We start from the raw sequence: 26,549 nt of genomic DNA on the forward strand, positions 1-26,549 counted from the left end.
GGTTTCCTCTCTATGAGTCTTTGGATGTTGGGACCTATTCAATAATTGAAATGGCCTTGTGTTTTGAATACGAGGGTGCCGCTGAATGTTTCAGTAACCTGGGTGAATGGTGGGGTTTGTACTCCGCGATGACGATAGCCATCATCATTCAACTAATGCACATTTCATTAATCACTAGTATTTTACCCTCACGCATACTGTAATACTTTGTATGATGATAACCCAGACGTGAAGCTGGTTGATATCTTCTGTTGTTTACAAAATAAAGTTATTTTAATTCAAAAGCATTGTGAAACAAAAAAAGAGTCAATGTTATGCTGGTAATGTAAAAAAATAATCTTTATTTGATGGCTTTATTAATGTTGCTGTAACCTACTCCTACACAAGTCATCAAGACTTTGTCTCCACCCTTCCTCTCATCTTCTGAAGGCTTCTGTGTCTCTATCTTGAACATGACCTGGAAGAAATCTTGGATATGTCTGAGGAACTCAATCCTGGAGAGACAAGATGTGCAGGGAAAAGAAAAAGAATAAACAGTGAGAAAAATATAGTGACTAACAAAGAAAAAAAGAGGCAATGATTTTTTTTTAAAATCATACAGTGTTAATGGATGGTAGATCAAAACCATTTGTTGTATAAGAACCTGGTCTATGAGAACCTTTTGTCAGTTAACTGACAAAAAAATTAAAGTACAACAAAACATGACCCATCTACAACTATTGGGGGCAGGAAACACACCCATAAAGTACAAAACGATATATAAAAGGTGTCGCCTACAGCAGAGACCTGTGTATTTTGGGTTCTAATATTTAGGGATAATAAACTGACTTGACTTGATTCGGCCCTGTCAATCCATGTCATATCATCGAAGGCCACCCCCCCCTTTTTTTTCTCCCCAACTGTACCTGGCCAATCACCCCGCTCTCCGAGCCATCCCGGTCACTGCTCCATCCCCTCTGCCAATCCAGGGAGGGCTGCAGACTACCACATGTCTCCTCCGATACATGTGGAGTCACCAGCCGCTTTTTTTCACCTGACAGTGTGGAGTTTCGCCAGGGGGACATAACACGTGGGAGGATCACGCCATTCCCCCCAGTTCCGCCTCCTCCTCCCCAAACAGGCACCCCGACTGACCAGAGGAGGCGCTAGTGCTGCGACCAGGACACATACCCACACCCGGCTTCCCGCAGACACAGCCAATTGTGTCTGTAGAGATGCCCAACCAAGCTGGAGGTAACGTGGGGAATTGAACCAGCGTTCCCCGTGTTGGTAGACAACCGACTAGACCGCTATGCTACCTGGACGCCCCCTCCATGTCATATTATTGAAGGCCGTGTCTAACCTGTCCGGCATGCATACGACCTGAATCCCTTCAGCCATAATGCTATCAAATCAAACCATTATGTAATGACAACTTACATAATGATAAGGGCAGGTACAAGACTGCAAAAATGCAACAGTTTAAACAAATTATCAAAGTTTCCTGGACTTCTTAGGGTTTAACATGAATTTACTGCAGAGCCATGTTACATTCATCCATGCACACCCATTAGGCACCCGACTGCAGTCAAGGACATCTGATTTTGCCAGATGAGGAGGGGTGTATTGCGATGGCACTGCCAATCTTCAGTTATCATAGTACTGTACTTGAGAGGGACACAGCACCGGTACCATGATAACTGAAAATGGACAGTTCACAGTCCATAGGCCAACTCCACTTTATTTACACTAATACCAAAAACAGCTTAACAAAGCACAATTGTTCAACATTGTTTAAACATGGAATACATTTCGATGGAAGAATGGGAGCCAGCTGCCCCGCTTGATTTCTCCACTGGCGAGCTGTGTCACAATAAAAATGTCAGTTCCGATAATGTACAAAACACATGCTCGTGTACTGAAGCACAGCAGGCCGGGATTGTAAGAAAACATGAGAAACTGTGGCTAAAGTTGATGAAGAATAACACAGACTGGGATTTTTGTTTGTTTTTCCATCCCTGTTTATTTGACCAGTGCTTCCTGCCCAGCAGTGGAAAGAGAACTTTGGAACACTGTTCACTGCCAGTAGAGGAGCTGTACAAGAATAAACAGCATCTGGGGAACTCTGTATTTTTATTTTTATTTGTGAAAGTAGCCCGTCCATAGAGAATGGTTAATAAGGGACCGTTTCTTGCAGTGGAACAGGGTGTTGGACCAACACGGACGAGTGTGTATATATTCATGATGGTCTTACGTGTATGGAGAGAGGGGTCCGAGCAGCACCTTGGACACGTCTTGTGGGCCCAGGATCATGAGGAGCAGTGCAAGGCTCTGATTGGTCGAATCGACACAACCACCCTAAAAGAGCAAAGGGAGAAGAGAGAGAGACCATGTGCATCAGTGACAAAAACAACACAAAAATATGTCACTTTATCAAAGGCACTCAATTACCCCATGAGAGGGGATCAATATCTTCCGTACAGATAACCACATACGATCTGAAAAACACACCAGCGTTCTGCGAGAGGGGTCTTGGCTGGAGGTTATCATATCCTTTTAGGTCTGAACTTGAAATCGGGCTACAAAGTCCCTTTCCTCACCAACCTAAACCATACTGCTACAACCGATAAATAGGGACTTGTAAAGAAAGAAAGATACCAGACAAACCACTATTTTGAGTCCTGAGCCAACGTTAGCAAAATTATGAAACACCTTTTCTTTTAATTACATTAAATTAATTACATTTAATTACAATTATTTTATTACAACTTCACAAACATGAACCGTCTGATCCCACTTTAAGTCAAGTGTTAATGCTCCATTTTGAATTAAAGGGATGGTTTTGTGTATGTGCAATCAGTACTGATGAGTAATTTAGACTGAAGCAACAAAGTCCTCACTGTGTACTGTATTAACAGAGAAACTGGTGCTGTCCTGCTCAGAGTCTTCCCCACAGCACCTACATGTACCAGAATGCATTGCATGAAAACCTCTACTACATCATCATCCATAAAATCCTCTGCGCTAGTGTTGTGGGATGTCGTCTACACCATCGGACACGCAGTTTAATCAAAAGAATGAGGATGTGTTACTGAACAGCATCTTTAGAGTATATCAGAGAATTAGAAACCCTGCTAGGTTGTAGTTTTTCTGGCCACCAGCTGATATCACGATACATTGAGTAAATAAAAATCTCTATATAACAGCAGCATGTTAACTTGCTATTACAAATAATTATTTACAAATGTGTGTGTCATGGCTGTTTCTGGTGCTTAAATGTATGTGTGTCATTCAGGGGGAACAGGGTAGCTCCACGACAAACAAACAATGAACTTGTGAAATAAATCAGCCCAACCTCAGATAAGAAAGTAGATAAATTTACCTCCAAAATGATGTAATTGTTCTCAGTAAAACATGCTGCTTTGCCTACGACATGTACAGAATCACGTTCACGTTCTACGTGTGATAACTTTTTGCTCTGCATTGTGTGTTTGAAAGGAGTCATTTAACTGGTGCTTGTGGTTGTACCCCCCCCCCCCAAGTATATCATTGGGCGAGTGGGTGTGGTGCTGAGTTAGCCTAACTGGCGAAGACTCACACCAGAGCCACAGAGAGAGCTGAGGAATGCGGTAGGGATGCACAGCCTCAGCTCTCTCCCTGACCAGAATTTTAGTAGGGGTTTATTTTCAGTCTTTTAATGGTTTTAACATTTGCATTTTAATCAACTTTCTATTTAAATTAACAGGCTGTTGTTGCCCATTTTTTAACATTTTTTGTTTATATCTTATACTTTTACATTTTAAATTCTTAAATTAATTTAATTCATTTTTCTTTCATCACCTTATTTTAATTGTTTTTATCGTAATACTTGTTTTATCGGCTTTAATTCTGTATGTTTTAATTATGCTCTTGTGATTTTATCCTGACTGTGTTTTACCTTGTTCTGTGGAGCGGATCTGGAATTATAGCCTATATTTTTATTGTATTTTGTTGTTTTATCTTGACTATGTGCATTATTTTATCCTGTTGTGTAAGGCACCTTGTAACGTTGTTTAGAAAGGTACGATATATATCAAGTTTATTATTTACTTAGCACTGGTTTTGCTCTTAGATGCTTGTTTAGATGTACTTATGACCTCTGATGACTCGTAGTTCTCCTGATTTCCTATGTTAAATGCACTTATTTTAAGTCGCTTTGGATAAAAGTGTCGGCTAAATGACTGTAACGTAATGTAATGTCTTTATGCATGCTCAATAATTCAGGTAAGAAAATCAACGAAAGTTGAATCAGCTCATCTGGATACATTTACTGACAGATGGCAGATCTGTCAATAAATGTTGCATCCAGATGAACTGATTCAACTTTCTTTTATTATTAGCACTGACCATCTCTGTTGGTGTCTGTCTTTGCCGGGGACTCCCAGTCGTGGTGCAGATTTGCCACAATCATGTATCAACCGCTACTTTGTTGCCTGACTCCATTACAAATCCTCTGAGCAATACATTCAAAATAATATTCAGCACTGTAAATAAAAGAATGAAGCTCTTACTGTGCTGGCTTGACTGCGTTGTGTGGGATGACATGAATTCTTGAAGAACGACCTAAAAATGACCTGTTGTTTTCCCCATGTACAACTAGAAATTATCCTCTTCCGAGCCGCCCCGATCGCTGCTCCACCCCTTCTGTCGATCCAGGGTGGGCTGCAGACTACCACATGCCTCCTCTGGTGGAGGAGGAGGCACATGTGGAGGCACATGTGGAGTCGCCAGTTGCTTCTTTTCACCTGACAGTGAGGAGTTTCACCAGGAGGACGGAGCACATGGGAGGATCACGCTATTCCCTCGAGTTCCCCCTCCCCCCCAAACAGGCACCCCAACTAACCAGATGAGGCGCTAGTGCGACCAGGACACATACCCACATCCGGCTTCCCACCCACAGACACAAACAATTGTGTCTGTAGGGACACCCGACCAAGCTGGAGATAACACAGGGAATTGAACCAGTGATCCCCATGTTGGTAGGCAACAGAATAGACCGCCCCGCCACCCGGACGCCTGAATTTTGCTTGTTTTTCTTTTTAAATCCAAGTTAATACTCCCCATTCAATGAATACACTGAAAGCTTTTGTCAAAATAATTAATCTGACAATATAAAAATGTAGAGACTGTGCACACTGACGTCACAATTTTCTTCTGCCCTGTGAAGCGAACTCTCAAAAGTACACAGATAGCATGCTTATTAAGGTTTTGGTAACAAGATGCCCCAGTGGCATTTCCTCACCTTTGGCCACTGCATCTGTCATCAATGACCTCTAATGTTCAATATGTACTGACTACTCCCACAACTCGAAACACACCAATCACTGATGTCATTTCTGCCATCTCCTTTCTAATGTTTTTCTGACTAGCCCACCTCCCTCCTCCATGTTCCTTCCTTCCTACGAACCATTATCATGCTCTCCAGCCTTCTGTCACAACATCAAGCATCTTTCCCTGCCTTCCCTTTTAGCCTTTCATCCATCTGAGATATTAAAGAGGACAGAGGTTCAGTGACTCTCCACATACTGACACCACAGGTACAACTATAGTAACTATGCACCTACCGCTATCGGGAAGATTAAAGCTCGAAATATACCCCACAATAGTGCCGGACAATAATGGAAAATATCAAGATAACCGCAAAAAGTTCACACAGTATAAAGAGGTATCACAATATCTGCTTACATGGGCACGGATACCATATTTAAGAATCAAACTGAGGTTTATCACTTTGAACTGTTTGGTTAAGTATAACATCAAACCAAATCTAGCTTTCAAATAATAATCCATCACATATTTCAGATCTCCTTTTGGGAGACGTTTTAGGTAAAGAATTATCATTATCATTAATTCAGACAACAAAAGTGTTCATTACAATGATGCAATCTTAATCTAAGAGTAATGTGAGACGGTCTGATGGATTAAACAAGGTCAGCTTCTGACAGTGTATGTACGTCTAGTGTTGTCAATTACGAATGTGGCCCCATTTTGGTCCCTTAAAAAGCAGCAAGCCATTGGGACAGCTGGTCAGCAGGAATATGATTCAATTAGATAATTATATAAATGAAACAATGTCAACATTGTCTTCTGACGTTAACAATGCAGGGATTATTTTAACTGCATTCCTTCTCATCAAGTTTAAATAAATGACATCCGCTGCCCAATTGCACCATCTAACTGCAGCAATTTTTCACGACTTCAACCGTTTTGTTTTTTGAAACCAACTTGGCAACTTTCATTAGTAATTTTTTGCCAACTCAAAAATTAAACATAAAAGAAACAAAGCTATTTTAATGAACTTAACAACCTCAGCACATTTAAACAGTTGAGCCCCAGCAACAATTTCACATTTGACAATAGTTTTAAATCACAAAATTACCAAAAGATTTCGTTTATAATGGTTTGACGAATCAGTTAATTCTCCTTATGAATAATGATGAAAACCAAGCCTAAAATGAAGAAGAAATGCGACAGAAACCTTCAATAAAGAATATGACCATCAAAAAAAAAAAAAAGAAAAGAAATTCTGCCAGCGAATTAGACTGGGTATGTCGACTAATCGTCTCTTTCTAGAGAGCTAGTGTGATTTTTCATTTGTTGCTTTGCAGAGAAAAAAATTAATGCTGCCAACTATAGAACTGAAACGTAATCGTAGACCCCATTTTTCTGTGTGCTCCAGGTCAAACTTACAACAGTGTTCCTGGTAGAATAAATGAGATGTTCTTTTAAATGCAGATATAGTATTATTATTATATAGTATAGCAGTATTTTCCCCTCACCTCATCAAACAGCTTCGATCCAACTCCTGCTGTCCTGCCCCACTGATTTCAGCTCTGCCCACAGAGGAGATATTTCAACCGGTTACGACGTCCCAAGAGGATCCTGCCAGCAACGAACCTGCCACTAAGATTTCTGGAAAAGTCCCCAAAAATCCACACAACAAAAGTGCACGCCATAATCTAACCGATTCCCTCACTGACCGATTCACTGTACCCAACACAATTCTCTTCCATCGATACTACTACATACACTACTTCATTACAAGGTTGAGTACATGCAGATCTTAAAGGTTGATTAGAGTAGGATCAGATCACTGAAAATATAACTTGATTCCTGGGAAATTCAAGTGCAATATCAGAGAGAGTGTCCCTGTCCACGGCAAATGTCCTTTCCAAATGACATACTCACAGTGTAGCTTTGGGTTTTTTTACTACGATTACTAGTAATGTACTGATTAACCATAAAACAAACAAACACATACACACAGAAGGGAGCCTGCGTCCCCAAGTCAGACTCTGGCCTCCTGACTCTCCTTTCTCGGATTCAAACATTAACAATCTTACCAACGGGGTCGAGCGTCCATCTCTCTCTGGTGTTGTCCTTTCTCTAATTCACACCAGTGACAAAAAAGTTACCCGGCCGTCCTGCCTAAGTAGGACATTACCAGTAACCATCCGTAAAATGCTGTTAAATCATTGGATGAGGCTGGTAAATGTACCTGCTCCAACAGCCATTTGAACAATTTACATTAAAGTGATAGATAAAAAAAAAATCAAAAAATGATCAAGTTTCGACTCTACCACACTCCATGGCTGCTGAACAGAAACGTTAGTCCCCACCCTGCTGCCTCGACTTAGAGCGGACATACAACAATATTCCTCTTTCAGAGCTAATCAGCACCCCCTTGCCCGGCTAACTGGACTCACATGGCACTTATGAGAGAAGGGTGAGAGGCAGAACCTTGTTTAGTCTTTATCTTCCTGCATGTTTTCGACGACATAGATGTCGAATGTGCATCTTATCATTGTGTTATTACTCTTATGAGACACACTGCATGGGCACAGTATCACCAATCCTGGTCTTACTTTTGTAGAATCGACACTCGGTACTTCTTCATCGCTTGTTTCACTGCTGATTTCTCAGTGCCTCTCACCACAAATGTCGAGGTTTTGTTGGAAAGATCAACATAACAGATTCATGAGTGCAGTGACCTGGAGCTCACATCCACAGAACATCCTCGCAAAGCATATATAAGAAATACACGCCTACCTATTATGCAGGAGGAATAAATACAAGCTTCTGAAAACATATTGAACTTTTCTGAAGCTTCAAGGGCATTGCAAAGGTCACAGGCCAGTTTTAAGTCTGACTGTAAAATCTTCTCAACAAAGTTTGACAGTGTCACCAAGACAAAATTGTGATGGTATGCTAGTGTAACGACTATGAATGAGTAGACTCGCTAGCCGGTTGGCTAACAGGTCAGACCCTTTAGTCGACTGGTTAACATAGTCGCCCGTGGTGTGGGAGACCCGGGTTTGCTTCCCGGATGCCCCCTGAATTCGCTACATTGGTGTCAGAAGTGGGATAGTTAGACCGTGAGGCCGTCGGAAGCACGTGTGCCCAGAGGCGTGAGGGAACTGATATGGGGACGCGCTTCCTGAAGAAGGGGGCAGCCGGGAACCGCCGCCACAGCCGGGACATGAACGCGGGCCTCCCGTGGCCATTACACTGTTCAATATTAAATATACAATTTAAGTTAAGTGTTGCTGGCAAAACAAAATAAACTGTAATGACAATATGGGAAATATGTAGTTAAATACAAGCTTCCTGATTAGTCTGGAGTAAGGCCTTTCCCAATTTTTGTTAAGAAGCCCTATGGTAATTTCAGCCAACACTAACAAATTTAAATATAGCATCAAGCAGCAATGGGCGGGGTCCAAGCACTAAGCACAATGTACTTTAATAGGTAAGCTTAGTGACAACTCCTGAACATGTGTCTCAAATTTCAGGTTGATATCTCAACACGTTCCTGAGTTATTGCAACATTTTTGAAAATTAGCTGCTTTGATTTAATTGATTGGCTTGTGTAATCGAAACCATATGGAATATCAAAAATCTGAAAAGATTACTTTTTCTGGCTTGGTCTAGAGATGGTCTGTACCAAATATGGTGACAACTGAGCTTTGTAGGAGGAGTAACGAAAAAACAGATTTGGACAAAATTCAGAATGGCGGAAAATCTATCAAAAGGTGTCTCCAATTAATATGACCTTCAGAAGACTCTGAAAACATGCTACATGCATAAATTGTCACAAGGTTGGCAAGTGTGAATTGGATGCATTGGAATTTGAACATACGACCTTTAGATGGATGGATGGATGCCCAGAGAAGGTGACTTGCTGACTGCGCCACTGGAAATACATGCCTTTCCACACCTTCTTTAAACTCGGGGCAATGACTTCACAGTTGCCAGACAAGGGTAATTTTGTCTGTTTAATTTTTAAAAATTCACAACTCATTCTGAAACAAAAAATAAAAATCTCACACCATTCTGCTGGTTTCAGGTGTATTTTCAAATACTTTGGTGAAGTTTGACTGAACATTTGGCAAAATAGAAAATGTTGTACATACAGTACTAGAGACAGTAAGACACTGAATGTCACTGCAGACTCAGCGTTTGACATATCTGAGCACCATTTGAAACGTGATATCGAGCATCTGCACAATCTCTGTGTCAATTTTGGTAGCATTCGAATGAAGACTTGTCCGGCAGCCTGTCCAGGGTGTCTCCCCGCCTGCTGCCCAATGACTGCTGGGGTAGGCTCCAGCATCCCGCGACCCTGGTTGGGATAAGTGGCTTGGATAATGGATGGATGGATGATTTTAAATATTTTGGAAAATATAGAGTGACGGACTTCTGAGTTGACCATAGGTTGCAGTGATGCAAACTTTTGTCACACGTCAGTGGATGTGCTGAAAACATTTCAACTCTGTAGGATGTACGGGTGATTTTTTTTTTTTCATATTTTGAAGTTTAGCATGTGAAATGTCTAGAAATTTAAATTTGTCATAATAAACCAGGCCCACTTTAATCACTTATAATTAAATTTTACGCACACCGACTGAGCCCATTGACCATCATGGAGCATGCAACATTTTAAGTTAGTCAGCAATTGGTTTAGGAGTTATGACTATTTGCTTGCTATAGCGCCACCTATGGATGGATTTACATGAAACTGGGTAGGCTTGAGCCTAATGGCATGTACGTGAGGGCTCTCAAGATTGGTGATGATTGCGGTCCGTGGTGGTGTAGCAGTCTAAGCATCGGCTTTGTGTCGAGGTAGTTGCCCACTGAGGACCGGGGTTCGTGCCCCGGGCTTGTCAGATCCGACTATGGCCAGACTCGATGAAGCAGCAATCACTGGCAACGCTGTCTTCGGGTGGGAGGCGGAGTTGGCTTGTGTTCGTCACATGAATGCGTCTCTGTGTGTGTCGGAAAAAGCAGTGGTTCGGCCTGGATTCGCCTTGTCACGAAAGTGGGGAAGCGTCTCCTTCGAGACTGCCGGCCGTAGAGATGCAGTTGGCGAACGCATGCTGTACGAGGGTGGGTGTTTGAACTAAAATAGGGATAAGAAATAAATTTATAGAAAAGCTTGGTGATGATTGGACATTGCAATCAGGAGTTATAGCTCATTATATCAATAGAGGCCACGCCCATCGCACATTTTATTGGGTTATTGCGGCCACATCGTTTAACATAGTAATTTTCTTTACATAACTCTTAAAACATCTTGATCAGAAGATACCGTGTACCAAATTTCAAGCGTATCAACAGCACCATCTAAGAAGAGAGATTTTAAAGGTTTCAGAGAAATTAAAAAGGGAAGAAAATCTCTTGACACAAGTGGGTGCGGCTTATATGGCTAGCTTCATCTGGACCAACAGAATCCAGGAAAAAAATAATTTTGTTTGTTGATTTATGCTTCAAAAGCTGTAGGCCAAAACACAAAGTTTGTTGTTATAACCCTATGTTATAACCACTATCTGGTCAATCTGTATATTTTTTTATTGTCTGAGTTATGAGTGAGATTTCCAGCCTATCTGCCAAGTTTGGGAAGCGTAGCTGTCACAGTTTCCCGAGACCCAGATACTTTTAGGGCAGAAGAAGAAGTAGAAGAATAATCCTAACAGATACAATAGGGTTGCAGCAGCAGTGTGTGCCCCCCCCCCCGACACACACACACACACACACACACACACACACACACACACACACACACACACACACACACACACACACACACACACACACACAGAATAAGGGGAAGAAAGTGTTTTGTTTGACAGACAAAAGAAGGCAGAGAAAGCCCATTGCATTATTCTCTGGCTCTGCTTTTGTCAGCAATATTATCATCTAACACTGCTTTTCTGCCTATAAATCAAAATGTGAAAGACAAAGGGCTGTGTCCTCCAACATGGAGAAAGTCTTATTTCTCAACAGTACATCAAACTCAATACAGCTGGAACAGTTGTCACAACTACAACTCGAACGTTTTCTCAAGGATGGTAAACATCAAGACATACAATTATTCCACCCCTGCTTTTCATGAGTGTGTTGCCCCTCATCCCATACAAGCCGTTTTGAGAGGAGAGATTCTAAAAGACCACAAAAGAGGGTTGGCCGGATTGGAAAGGCCCTTTCTATTCTTCGTAACTCCTCTGCCCTGCCCCGAGACAGTTTTCTCTCAGATTCCAGACCGGAGTTGTTGTTTACCCGCATTCCCTGGCAATGACCAAGGGCATCAGGTCTGTGGCTGTTTACATGCCATGATCCAGCCAAACACCAACTGGCTTTAGCTGACTTAGAGTGTGTGTGTCCATTTGTAACAGGATTTCCTCAAATTTTCTTCTTCTTCTTTTTTTTAAGGGGATGACGGAAGCCTCTGCAATAGTCTGCTACTGTATTACATTTTGGAAACTGACCTTCAGAGACATACCTCTTGATAGTGACTTCAGAAAACAAGGTACATTTTCCTGCACATGAAGCCACCACCCTAAACAATCACCAACCTTTTAGCCACAGCTGGGTAGTGAAACATGGAGTAATATGTTGGATTACAACGGACATTTGTCCATAGGAGTTTTAAAGCAGCAGCCTGTAACATTTCTCCATCAATAAAACATGACTTTATCCATCCAGACATGGAGTCAGGTTACATAATACTAGCTGATATTTGCAATGGTCGGAGACATTCCACAGTCTCCTTATACCGCTGTTGACATTTATCGGTCAGGTCATGCCTGCTGGCACAAGAAAAATATTGAAATGTGATGCCGATGTAGTCATGCTCCTGTCTGAGAGACATAGATATCAGTGTAACTGCAGACCAGTGTGATAATGTAGTCTGATGAAGTTAAGACTGCTTGCATTAGCTCTGGGTCCGGATCACCTTTTCTATGAGGGTGCAGACTATCTACTGGTGAGCTGGTAGTACACGAGCCACAATAGCTGCTACATCTTGTTTGTAGTCTGAGAAAAGCAGCTACAACAGGTCTATTTCTCTGCCTCCTACATCTAACCATGTCAGAATGCCCCCCCCCTTTTCTCCCCAATTGTATCCAGCCAATTACCCCTCTCTTCCGAACCGTCCTGGTTGCTGCGGCACCCCCTCTGCCAATCTGGGGAGGGCTGCAGACTACCACATGCCACCTCCAATACATTTGGTCAGTGAAGAGTTTCGCCAGGGCGACGTAGCACGTGGGAGGATCACGCTATCCCCCCCCCCCCCAGTTCACCCTCCCCCCCAAACAGGTGCCCCGACCGTCCAGAGGAGACGCTAGTGCAGCGACCAGGACACATGCACATCCGGCTTCCCACCCACAGACACGGCCAACTGTGTCTATAGGGACACCCAACCAAGCTGGAGGTAACACGGGGATTCAAACCGGTGATCCCCGTGTTGGTAGGCAACGGAATAGACCGCCATGCTACCCGGACAGACGCCTTAGTACTGTACTTTCTGAAGATAAAAGAGAATGTCACCAATTTTTGGACATGTAATTGACAATCTATATATTGAGTATTGTTATAAGTTACTTATATAAGGGAGAAGCAACTCACATTATTTTGAGGTAAGTGACGAATAACAAGTAATGTATTACTTCTCTTGGTCGCAGACAGAAAACACTGAGAGAAAAAACATAATACAAGACCGGTCTCAAAGCAAAAACCCATTGGACGTGTCTGATGCACACGTTTTGAGGTGCACCAATTGTTTCAAATTGCCAAACACGCACCAAATGTGTTATTTGATCTGTCAAACTTCCTTTATACGCCTACTCCCAGGGTTCCCACATTTTTTAAGGAATATTTTCCAGGACCTTTGCTTTGGTATATACATGACAATTGTTGCTCACAGAAGGTCATATTATTCATTATTAACTATGATTGGAAGCCTCAACTGTCTCTAAATGGATGGTGTAACTTTTAGCTGGTCACTGAACATACCCCCCAAATTTCAAGCACTAAAGTACAACCTCAACTGCTAAAAATATGGCTGAAAATATGCAATCTTGGCCAAACATTCCTCTAAGAATATGCCATTACCGCAGGTAAAAATATAATTCTGACCCTAATAAGATCACCCTAATAAGATTTACAGGATATGAGATCAATTTTATAATTTTCCAGATTTTCAAGTATGCATTGGAAACCTGTACTCTGCACTTGACCCAATTTTGGAGCATCAACAGTGGGCCCAGCGACCACAACACAGCAGTTTTTTGGGGTTTCTGCTACCGCAAATTACTTGTTTTGGAGGTCTGTGAATCACCAAAGGAGTGTCTAATGAAGCATTTCAAACAACATGTCAATTATTGCTCTCAGCGTTGCAGGTCGGTCATAGCTTATAATGCTTGTTATTTGCATCTTTATGGTACCAACCCTGTATATCTCCTCCAAAAGCAGCTTGGCACAGTTTCTGCCTAAGTCCTCCGGCAGCACGGGGTCCCCCTGTCCCTTGGGTGTGGACGACATCTCAGCGCTGAGGAAGCACCCCTGCAGTGTCTCTGCTACTAATGTCAGACCGAAGCCTGGAGACCTGGGGTTAAGACAGGGAATTTTTCTAGTAGCACGTAAATGATTCAATCGTCACTTAAATACTTTATCTATTATCTAATAGTTATGCTGACAGAGAGCAGCCTGAGCGTTTAAAAAGGTCAAAGGCATTTGACAGTATTTTTGACTGTAGGAAAGGTCAAATAGTTTTGAGTACTGAAGAAAGTGGTTAATTTTGATTATATATGACAGTATGACAGTGCTCACTTTCCGGAGCTGGTCCCTTTCATGTGATCAGTGTAAATGTAGATATCTGGAATGAAATTGTTGAGGATGCTTCTGGCTGATTCCACAATCCGGCTGGCCATCTGGGGGGAAACTCGCACCGAGTATCTGGGTTTTAAAGGTCAAGAAGCTTGACAGATCATAAAAGCATAGTTGCATGTAAATTAAGAAAACCTGCAGAGTAATCTGTCTGCTGGTTGGTCTGTATATTAGATAGAGATATCCACCTTTTATATACATATACACTACCGTTCAAAAGTTTGGGATCACCCAAACAATTTCGTGTTTTCCATGAAAAGTCACACTTATTCACCACCATATGTTGTGAAATGAATAGAAAATAGAGTCAAGACATTGACAAGGTTAGAAATAATGATTTGTATTTGAAATAAGATTTTTTTTGCATCAAACTTTGCTTTCGTCAAAGAATCCTCCATTTGCAGCAATTACAGCATTGCAGACCTTTGGCATTCTAGCTGTTAATTTGTTGAGGTAATCTGGAGAAATTGCACCCCACGCTTCCAGAAGCAGCTCCCACAAGTTGGATTGGTTGGATGGGCACTTCTTTGAGCAGATTGAGTTTCTGGAGCATCACATTTGTGGGGTCAATTAAACGCTCAAAATGGCCAGAAAAAGAGAACTTTCATCTGAAACTCGACAGTCTATTCTTGTTCTTAGAAATGAAGGCTATTCCATGCGAGAAATTGCTAAGAAATTGAAGATTTCCTACACCGGTGTGTACTACTCCCTTCAGAGGACAGCACAAACAGGCTCTAACAGGTACTATTTAATGAAGATGCCAGTTGGGGACCTGTGAGGCGTCTGTTTCTCAAACTAGAGACTCTAATGTACTTATCTTCTTGCTCAGTTGTGCAACGCGGCCTCCCACTTCTTTTTCTACTCTGGTTAGAGCCTGTTTGTGCTGTCCTCTGAAGGGAGTAGTACACACCGGTGTAGGAAATCTTCAATTTCTTAGCAATTTCTCGCATGGAATAGCCTTCATTTCTAAGAACAAGAATAGACTGTCGAGTTTCAGATGAAAGTTCTCTTTTTCTGGCCATTTTGAGCGTTTAATTGACCCCACAAATGTGATGCTCCAGAAACTCAATCTGCTCAAAGAAGTGCCCATCCAACCAATCCAACTTGTGGGAGCTGCTTCTGGAAGTGTGGGGTGCAATTTCTCCAGATTACCTCAACAAATTAACAGCTAGAATGCCAAAGGTCTGCAATGCTGTAATTGCTGCAAATGGAGGATTCTTTGACGAAAGCAAAGTTTGATGTAAAAAAAATCTTATTTCAAATACAAATCATTATTTCTAACCTTGTCAATGTCTTGACTCTATTTTCTATTCATTTCACAACATATGGTGGTGAATAAGTGTGACTTTTCATGGAAAACACAAAATTGTTTGGGTGATCCCAAACTTTTGAACGGTAGTGTATATATTTTAACTGCCATCTCATTCTGTGGTGTATCTTATCATCATCCAACATTAAAAAATTAGTTCCCAGTTGAGCACAGTAAAAATCCCAAACTCATATTAAGTCAAGGGTAAATATTCAAACGTATTAGAGGGGATTTCTGTTTGAGCATAGGTAAGAGAGACAGCTAAATTTAGTTGCATAATACAATACTTAACTTCTTGAAGGAGCAACAGCTAATCTATTTTTCCCATTTAACAATGTCATTTCACTTAGGTCTAAAAAGGCACAAAAAATGATTCATTAGTGCTATAACTTACTATTTACAAAGCTAATGGACCGCAAATTCAAGTCTGGTGCAAAATGGCTGCCGTGGATCACACAGATGGGTGCTACATATTGGTGGTGGTTGAGGTGAGTTGAGAAGCGCTTTGGGTGTCTAGATAAAGCGCAATATAAATGTCATCCATTATTATTATTTTTATTATTATTATAAAAGAGAGTAGAAATTTAACAATGAAGCCCAGCGTTGGATTTGAACTTATTCACTTCAGTGCTGTATACAGTATTGGAGGATGAATATTATAATTGATGAAAAGCTTGACAAGGATACGCTACTCCTCTGATCCGCTTTATCTTGCCTGCATCAGTAAGCTGGACTGGCCGGATGGTCCTACGAACAGGACAGGTAAAGACTACTTCTCCTCCTCCATCAGGGGCCATCCCTCTCTTCACCACCTGGGAGCAGCAGCAATGGATAGAAAGAGAGAAAAAAGTACATAAGTTCGGGAGTGACTTAGACGGCGGTCGTAGAAATACAACATGCCACTGTTAGTAGCAAAATTAAGCTTTTTTTAAAAAGAAAATTAAAAGTTTAAAAACCTTATTTGTAGCATTTTATAAAAGTTTGCATTCTGCTTCTGAATAAGCTACTTGTTTGCAAAACATTCCTCACCTTAAGATCCATACCCTCCCCTTCAATGCCAAATTTTTTCATCACAGGGAGGGCTGCAGACTTTAGCAAGTCAACCTGAAAAGAAAAAAATCAAGATATGTAACAAGTGCTGCTCCTGGTTGAGTAACACGGATTTAGAAAAATGAGGAAAAGTTAGATGAAAAAAAAAGTGACTGGTTTGGTCAACTGAATATGTATGTATAAATCTCATGTGTCTACTACTACTACTACTACCACTACTATTAATACTACTTTCGGCTGCTCCTGTTAGGGGTCGCCACAGCGGATCATCCATTTCCATCTCTTCCTGTCCTCTGCATCTTCCTCTGTCACACCAGTCACCTGCATGTCCTCCCTCACCACATCCATAAACCTCCTCTTTGGCCTTCCTCTTTTCCTCTTGCCTGGCAGCTCCATATTCAGCATCCTTCTCCCAATATACCCAGCACCTCTCCTGCACACATGTCCAAACCATCTCAGTCTTGCCTCTCTTGCTTTGTCTCCAAACCGTCCAGCCTGAGCTGTCCTCTCTAATATACTCGTTCCTAATCCTGTCCTTCTTCGTCACTCCCAATGAAATATAAACAATGAAGTATAAATCTCATGTGTAAGATGGTGAATAAGCTATGCCAGAGTTTCCCCTGGAAATTTTCTAATAGTGGGTGTTGGAGTTTGACCTTGCATGACACAAATTATGATTCATAGACTATCGCCAGTGGCTTTTTCTATGACTTTTTTGCTATTTCTCAGTACCGATTTAGCTTAATTTTCATAACATTACATATCATATATAGATCTGCCACTGAACAGGTCTGTTTTATAATGATAAACAGAGACTTTATTTCAAATACTGTATGAGCCATTCTACTCCCAACAACTTCCCCCCCTCCCCCTTTCTCCTCAATTGTACTTAGCCAATTACCCCATTCTTCCGAGCCATCCCGGTCGCTGCTCCACCCCCTCCGCTGAGCCGGGGGGGGGGGGGCTGTAGACTACCACATGTCTCCTCCAATACATGTGGAATCGCCAACCGCTTCTTTTTTTCACCTGACAGTGAGGAGTTTCACCAGGGGGACGTAGCATGTGGCAGGATCACGTTATTCCCCCATTTCCCTCCCCTTCGAACAGGCGCCCCGACCGACCAGAGGAGGCACTAGTGCAGCGACCAGGACACATCCAGCTACCCACGCGCAGACACAGCTAATTGTGCCTGTAGTGACACCCGACCAAGCCAGAGGTAACACGGGGATTCGAACTGGAGTTCCCCGTGTTCGTAGGCAACGGAATAGACCGCTATGCTACCCCGACACCCTTCTCTCAACAACTTTTGAAAGCTAGATTTTCTACTTCTCCATTTGAAGCTACTGATTGTTGAAACTGCACTCGCCAGGTACATCGATAACAATATAGCAAGCTGACTGATAAGAAAGCTAGTCAGCGGAGGTAAATGTAAACATACTGTGATAAACTGTTACATGCACACACAATGGAAATGTTAAAGCCCCGCCATAACGGTTTATCCCACTGCTACTATGTTTTATAAACTGGTAATCTCAAACGTTTTCTTAGAGACGAATGCTGTTTCATTACCATCGATCACTGACTATAATAACACAATAATGATTTAGCTCATTTTTAATTCATGAAAGCTTTTGCTTCTGAAAGTGTTTGCATTTTTAAAAAAGCTGTGCATAGGAAGTAAGGCGTTTTACTTCAGTCAGCAGTGATTGTTCGACCACAGAGGATAGGTTGAAATTCCTCTATCATAGCCCAAGCAGAGAGAAGTTCAACTTAGTCCAACAAAATCACATATAAACACAAGATAGTGATGGACATTTATTTAGATAAGGAGCAGTGACTGGTCCACAAGGGAGGATGAGGCAGAACGCCCTCTCTGGCGGACCAGCCAGAGATACGCATCAAGGATAGCCAACTAGCAAAAGATAGTAATCTAATGCCTGGGGTCCCGACACCAATGGGGGGGTCGCGAGACATTTTTCAGAATGTATGAAATACAATTTAAAAACGATTTAATAATAGCTAACCATAATTGCTACGAAAGGTAAAAATTGTATTTAAATTTCAAATAATACTATGCAAATAAAAAATATCATCAGCCTGCTGATTTTCTTTGTCCCCATGCTACCCCTGAGGTGATTACGATAGATTAGGGACAGCATCAGTTGAGGTCCTTTGTCGTGCCAAAGGAAATATTGTGACATGTGCACATAGCTACCTCGTCAGGGCTGCCCCCATCACCTCTTTTATTCACTACAGCCATTGAACCCCTGTCCATATTTCTAAAAGTATTCTCATTGATTAAGGGCATTTGTCGTTGGGGTATTGACCATCGTTTGTCCTTATATGCAGATGACATATTATTATATGTCACTGGCCGTGTTACCTATGTACCAGAAATATTAGATGTATTGACAAACTTTGGCGCTTCTCTGGATATAAATTAAATTTCACAAAGAGCGACTGTTTTCCGCTTAACAATTCGGCATTAATGATCAACCAAGGCGAACTTCCTTTTTATTTTTCTAAAACTAGCTTTACATACCTGGGTATAAAAACCACTCGTTCCATTAAATCTCTACATCAAGAGAATTTTACAACCCTGGTGCAAAGAGTGAGATCGGACCTTCAGAGAAGGATGTTTATTCCTTAATCTTTAACTGGCAAGAGTTCAATGTGTGAAAATGAATGTTTTGCCCTGACTTCTTTATCTTTTTTATGTGTTTGCCTCTTTTTTTGCCCAAATCTGTTTTCCTCTCAGTTGACAGCTTGATCTCAACCTTTATATGGAGGAGCTGCATTCCACGTATAAACAAATCTCTGCTTCAGAGAAATAGGTCAAAAGGGGGCTTATCGCATCCAAACATTGTTTTATTACTGGGCAGCAAACATCCAAAACATCCTTTTTTGGCTATATCATCCAGACATGGACTGGTGCTGTATGGAGGCTGATTCTACTCAGTTTGAGGCTTTTGTTTGCGCCTCCTTACCTTCAACCCCCCCCCCCCCCCCGACATACCTCTAGCCCCATTGTCATATCCACGCTTAAAATTTGGACACTCTTCTGAATAAACAAAAAATAAACAATTGGACAGCATTTTAAATTTCGAATTTCTCCCTCTTGGGTCCATTTGTAATAATCATTTATTCCTCCTTGCAAAGCTGGATGCTATTTTTGGGCAGTGGACCAGAAGTGGACTAAAATATTTTAATGGCCTTCATATTGATGGTACCTTTGCTAGTTTTGAGACCCTATCTGCTAAATCTAACCTGCTGGGCTAAAACCTTTTTTTTTATATTTTCAAATACGCCAATTCTTAAAAACCCATAACCCACAATTTCCAATATAACCACCCAAATCTGGCATGGACACACTCCTTGAAACTCCTGTCATGCCTAGAGGATTTATCTCATGGAGCTGTAACCAAGTTATATATTTCAAAGACCATAATCTTAGCAATAAGTGCACCTGGGAGAAAGAGTTGGGTACAGAGCTTGATGACGACTGGTTGGAGAGGGCTGTTGCACGTGTTAACTCCTCTTCCTTCTGTTCCCGTCTGAGTTTAATCCATTTTAAGGTTATATATTGAATTTATCTCTCTAAATTTAAACTTTCAAAATTTTACCCTGAAGTAGATGACAAATGTGACTACTGTGCACAATCCCTAGCTGACCAAAGACACATGTTCTGGTTATACCCTAAATTGACAAGTTTCGGGTCATCCTTTTTTTAAATAATTTCTGAAGTGGAATTGAGGTCCTACCTGGTTTAGGGATAGGTATTTTTGGAGTGCCAGACTTAGTTGAAAACTTCACATCGATGCAGCTAAATGTTATTGCTTTTATTTCTCTTCTTGCTCGCAGAAGGATACAGGAAGTCCCCGGCACCCCCTTCATCATCATCCCTGATAGAGAACACGATGATGTTCCTTAAACTTGATACAATTCAATTTGCCTTATCCAGGTCAGCTCAGAAATGCTACTCTACCTGGCAGCCCCTCTTATTTATTTTTTTTCAAAGATTGGCCGCCTTTATTGGCTAGTGATAGCAGAGAGAGAGAGTTAGGAAAGGCAGGAGAGGGGATGACATGCAGCAAGGGGCCCAGGCCGCTGCGGTAAGGACTAAGCCTTATGTGGTACACGCTCTACCATGTGAGCCACCGGGGCACCCCTACCTCTTATCTTATTTTGATCATCTGACACTGCTTCCCTATGATTAAGACCACTTGTATTATTTGTATTGTATTTTTATGCATGCTCAATAATCCAGGTAAGAACATCAAAGAAAGTTGAATCAGTTCATCTGGACACAATGTACAACAATGTACATCTATCACCACCTTACAATGCCTTGACCGCAAACATTCCCAAATCCTCTATGAATCGTACCCATGGCCACTGAAACTCTAGTTAAAGGTCACACCCATATTTGCATATGAAACTGGTCGTTGATGTCGGTTGTTATGCAACTGTATTGTTTATAAGGGTGGGGATACCTGCAGTCAGTTTAGACTAAAGAGGTCACTTTGATGAGTGATTAAATGTTTCTCTCAATAAACGTGTCCACATGAACTGATTCAACTTTCTTTGATATTTGTTTTACATGTCTTAATTTTAATTGGATGCTGTGTATCAGTGTAGACTGCTATACTCATGGCATATGGGATATATTTTTCTCCAATCACTTAAATGTATGACATCATAACGTCATAACATCATCTGACCTGGAGGCCACACTGGTTAAACTGACAAGCGATCGAACCTCAAAGATAACGTTTCATTCCAAGACGCTGGCTGAGTTCTGAACTTCAGTTGAGAGGGAATATCCACAGCTATCCAATGCTGCAGTGGACGTACTGATCTACCTACTTATATGAAAGGACTTTCTCAGCACAGATATGCATTAAAAATAAGTACAGATTGTGACTGAACATGGAGGATGATCTCAGAGTGGCCGTCTCCAAAATCAAACCCAGACTAGACTTATTTTGCTCCAAGCATAGTGTCCACCCATCTCATCAGGTAAGTTTAACGTTAACTAATTAAATTAATATTATGGTTGTTAGGCTATTGTGTTCTTTTTTGGGGGGGTCCCCCCTTTTTCTTCAAATTTACTTGGCCAATTACCCCACTCTTCCGAGCTGTCCCGGTTACTGCTCCACCCCATCTGCCGATCCGGGGAGGGCTGTAGACTACCAGATGCCTCCTCCGATACATGTGGACTCGCCAGCTGCTTCTTTTCACCTGACAGTGAGGAGTTTCGCCAGGGAGAGGTACCGCATGGGAGGATCACGCTACCCCCCCCCCCCAGGTCCCCCTTCTCCCCGAACAGGCACCCCGACCGACCAGAGGAGGTGCTAGTGCAGTGACCAGGACACATACCCACATCCAGCTTCCCACCAGCAGACACGGCCAATTGTGTGTGGGGACACCCGATCAAGCCGGAGGTAACATGGGGATTCGAACTGGCGATCCCAGTGTTGACAGGCAACAGAATAGAACGCTATGCTACCCGGACACCCTGCTATTGTGTGCTTTTGTGTTGTCATTATACCTGTGTTTAAATAGACTTGGCCTATTAGTGCGTGCGTGCACAAACGTTTGTATGCTTCAACCACCTCCAAGGATAGTGGGCGTCGCGAGTCTCGGCACCGTTATTTTGGGGGCTGGGGGCTGAAAAGTTTGGGAACCTATGATCTAATGGGCAACGGAAATCTTCAAGATTGCCACTTTAGACTGGTCGATAAATCTTTACCAGAGTTCATGCCTCTCTGTGATTTCCATGACTTTTCCAAAACCTTTCCAATTTTTTTTTGTAACTTTTTCAATGGCCTGGAAATTGTATTTTCAAATTTACTGACATTTCCAGGTTTTTAATGACTGTATGAACCATGAAAATGGATATCACCACCAGATGATGAAAGGGGGAGCAGTATGGACAGGTCAGTAAAGACCCAAAGTCATCTTCAATCATATTCAACTAGTCAAAATCACATTTATAGAAATGACTTAGAAGGCTGAATCTAAGTGTATCACATAGTCATGTTTATCTAGCATACCAACAGTAACAGTGTGTGTTATGTTGTAAAATCTTGCTTAAATTAATGATAAACAAGACCACAGCAGTTCGGCGGACCCTACTAGCACAACAGTGGGCAGCTATATCGTATGTCGTGTATTGTACTGATTGTAAAGCCCTTTGGGACTACCTTGTGATTTTGGTCTATACAAATAAACTTGACTTAGGGCTGGGAAACAGTTCAATATGATCATTTATCATCTTTCAATGGTATTGTGTCGGGATGACATTTAGATTTTGTGGTATTGTGATACACAATTGTGTAGTTTAAAACGGCTTTGTGACTGTCTGTGAAAGGTCCTATATAAATAAACTTTACTTACTCAATCATATGTTACAGATAAGTCACAGAAATGCATTTTGAATGATCTGGGTGGCACACAGCTCTGTAGCAGGGCGGATAAGTGACTGAGGTGTGCACATCTGGATAAAAGCATGACAATGGGTAAATGGGGGTTTTAGAGCATGCTGATTTCAAAAATAGCAGGAACCACAACATCACGCCAACGCCCGGTTCAAAATGGCCACCATAAAACACATTTTTGCCAATAAATCAGCCATAAACACTGTGATTGCTACGATTAAAAAGACTATACCTAGGTTTTTGGGGTTAACAAATACAATAAAACACATGTTGAATCAGTTAAGGTACATCTTCTTGCCAAAAATGTTAAAAAAAAATCAAAATGGCCACCATTAAATACTTTTTCGACTATCAATAAGCAGTATAAACAGAACTTACCGTGATAAAATGCCTATACTTAGATTTTGTGTGTTTTCTCTAGTGCTTTCTCAAACATACTTTTTTTTCAACCTCTAAACTTGTTTGCATATTCAGTCCTTGTACCTAGCAGGTAGGTTGATCTGCCTTCCAGAACGTGTGGTGTGACATTGTGACCTTGGATAAAGTCTGTCTGGTATGACCTGCTTTGGACTGTGAGTAACCGCCATGTCTGCTGACTGCTCAGCCTCAAGTTCAGCACGATGTTGCTCCATCAACCGTTCTACTTGTGCTGCATGTTGAAAATTAAGCTCCTGCTTCATCTGCACAATTTGCTGACCATACATCTCATCTAACTCTGCCCTAAGAACCTCAAGCTTCTGGGTAGATTCCCTCTCTATCCTTTGGAGTGTGTCCATCTCAGACATGCTACCCTGGTGACAACGTTTCTGCAGGTCTTCTACTGTGTCCATGAGTTGCATGATCTCATTAGAGGACATTCGCTCCTTCTGTCTGGAGGTCATAAGTTCACTCTTGCAGCTTTCCAACTCAATTTGCCCTTTCTCCAAGTCCAATCTCCAACTAACCAACTCACCCTTACAGCTCTCTAAATCACCTTTGGTGCTATCCATCTCATCCAGGCATCTTTCAAGCTCCAGCCCCTTAGAGGTCATTCGCTGGTGGAGGTCATTCACGTTTCTTAAAGGACTCCAGCTCATCTTCCAGCTGGGTAAGAGAGCAGTCATGTTCTCTTACCCAGCTCTCTTACCCAGCAGTCATGTTCTCTTACCCAATCGCAATCACATTATCTTACCCAATCGCAGTATTTATGGCTGATTTATTGGCAAAAACGTGTTTTATGGTGGCCATCTAGAATTTTTAATTTTTGGCGCCAACCGTTGGAGTGACGTCGTGGTTCCCGCTATTTTTGAAATCAGCATACTCTAAAACCCCCATCCCCCATTCATCCGCTCCGCTACTGTGTAGAACACAGCCAAAGATATGGGACCCAATGTGTGATGTACTTTCATAAGCCAGGACACATTTTCAGATTGAGAGTACAGTCACTGGACGTGCAATATAATTTCAAGGTATGCCTATGTGTAGTTAAATCATTAGTGGGGGGGTGGGTGGGAGGGTAATATTGATGGCCCATTACTCATGTCATGTGGATGGGCTGCCCACTTATGGCTACAGTTGGGGAAACACTGTATCCAAACCTCACTTGTTCCAACCTAGCATTCATGATATCATTAACAAAAGTCTATACAAGCCAAAGCCCCCACCTCCCCTCCCATAACTGGTCATTTCAGAGTATGAAAGTACACATTAACATATTTTGAAATGCAGTTGTACTTCTTCAAGTTGTCTACACTAGTAGTTTCTTTACCATGTTGACATGCATGAGGGAGAATTTATGTTCTCACCGAGGGATCCGTAGGGTCATTGGTCACTCCCTTCAGTGTCGCCTTCAAGGGACTTTTCATAAATGGTGCCAGCAACAGCAAGGCCTCCAGATAATATCCAATGGAACGTTGTGGGTTACAGTCATGGTCTACAACACCTCCATACAACAAGCCAGGCTGGTAAAATAAAGAAGTGCCTTATGGAGACAGAAAATAAAAATAGTAATTGAATTGCATTCTCTGTAGTACATTCGAGTTTATATAAACGTGTTATAAAACCTAATATAAAAATATAAACCAATTCAACAAAATAGTAGTTATAAATCAAACTATGCCAAAACCATCAAAATGCTTCTTCTTGTCTTAAACTCGTGGGATTTAGTCCAGGTCTGCATGAGCTTTTCCCCAAGTATTATGCATTGGGGAGGCTTAAGTTCTAGTCTTAGATGTGTCTGTACCATACCCCTCCTCATACAGCAACACCAATAAGACCTAAGTTACAATGATTTTATAATATTCTGAAAACTACAAAACAGAAAATAAAAACAACATTATTGCTATGTGAAATCCTACCATACGACCACATGGGTTTCATTCATAAAAACCAAGGGGGCTCCTTGTAAGGAGTGACTGGCAGTCTATAAACTGTATTTCACCCAGCCAGCATGCGTGGCCTAATAACTTAACCCGCAATGATCTTTATCTGACTGCCGAAAAGCAAAACGACTAAAAACTTAACAAGTCTTGCGATAACACAAACTTATGTGTTAACGAACCAAGATGCATTAAAAAAAATCACCTGTTTGGTTAATCTCTATTCTGGTGCCATTCGTCACTTTGTCCAAGAGCCTGATGAAGCTGGCTTCAAAATCTGCAGAAAACAGAAAATACAGTTTGCAACGTTAATTCATGCTGCTCCGTGACGTAGGCTGATGTCGTTTTAAAACTCAACTTTTGGGGTGCGCACACGCGCGCGCGCCCAGCCTCGCGTAGCAGAGCCATTTAACGCCGTTGACCGTCGGAGGCACAGATTCAAAGCACATTACAGCCAATACATAACAAAGGGGATAGTTTTGAATGGTTATCCCGCATCTAAAGGACTAGGCGTAAACGCGCGACTAACTGCGTAACAGCTAGCATTAGCTCTAATGCTAACCAGCTGAGACTGCGCCGCCACATGTGACGATGTTTTGGTGCTTACCGCGAAGCCCCGGGTTGTCGTCTTTGGATCTAATATTTTTTATCTTAACCCTTTTCCCACTTAGGGTAGACAACACTAGTCTCTGTCTGAAGAAATTGCATCCGTCGTATTCGAGTCCCTGATAAGCCATGGTGTTGTTTGTTTCTGATTTGTGTTCGTGGAAATCCACGTGTGTTTGGCTGGGAGACTGATAGGCGGACACCCGAAATGACGGCACGGCGTGAGGGTCAAATAGATTCACTTCCCGGTGCACTTCCTCAACTGTACACGCGATGGCGCCAGATCACCGTTTACGGAATTTGGGTAGTTGGGCGGCCGTACTGTGTCGCTTCTCCACATTTGACAGGAACGACGACTTTTTTTTAACAGCTTTGCACGGTTGTCCTTGAGTCCTTCAGTTTTGGCAACCTTTCGATCCAATTGGACCGGCTTTCACTGCGGAGAAATGACTCCGCGTGTTTGCGAAACCAATGAATTTTGCATGTGACGATGCGTTCCCGAGGCCTGTCACTCTTCCCTGCTGATGTGCAGGCTCTCAAAGGATTAATCAAGGCAACCTTGCGAACAAGCTTTACAGACATTAGACGAATCACATAAGCGCATTATGC

At 41.9% G+C, this 26,549-nt stretch overlaps 1 protein-coding gene across 1 annotated transcript; it reads right to left on the bottom strand.

Moving 5' to 3' along the window:
• Positions 1-337: 337 nt before the first annotated feature.
• On the bottom strand, positions 338-26,144 carry rcl1 (RNA terminal phosphate cyclase-like 1). The gene is made up of 9 exons (XM_056291229.1): positions 25,942-26,144; positions 25,540-25,611; positions 24,762-24,937; positions 16,517-16,591; positions 16,175-16,299; positions 14,122-14,247; positions 13,741-13,897; positions 2,234-2,337; positions 338-494 (listed from the first exon to the last, which is right to left on the bottom strand). Exons 1-9 carry the CDS (start codon positions 26,069-26,071, stop codon positions 341-343), a joined length of 1,119 nt encoding a protein of 372 aa, XP_056147204.1. The 5' UTR covers positions 26,072-26,144; the 3' UTR covers positions 338-340.
• Positions 26,145-26,549: the final 405 nt, after the last annotated feature.

The sequence above is a fragment of the Lampris incognitus genome, chromosome 12 (genome assembly GCF_029633865.1).
Source record: "Lampris incognitus isolate fLamInc1 chromosome 12, fLamInc1.hap2, whole genome shotgun sequence".
In the NCBI taxonomy this organism is placed as follows: Eukaryota; Metazoa; Chordata; class Actinopteri; order Lampriformes; family Lampridae; genus Lampris; species Lampris incognitus.

Bases quoted from the DNA above. Each gene is read 5' to 3' on its own strand.
- rcl1 (XM_056291229.1), bottom strand. From the start codon at position 26,071: ATGGCTTATCAGGGACTCGAATACGACGGATGCAATTTCTTCAGACAG. The intron at 13,898-14,121 runs GTGAGCACTGTC...TCTTAACCCCAG, and splicing joins AAAGGGACCAGCTCCGGAAA to GTCTCCAGGCTTCGGTCTGA. The intron at 2,338-13,740 runs GTTGGTACCATA...TTGCTCTTTTAG, and splicing joins TTTTGGAGGAGATATACAGG to GGTGGTTGTGTCGATTCGAC.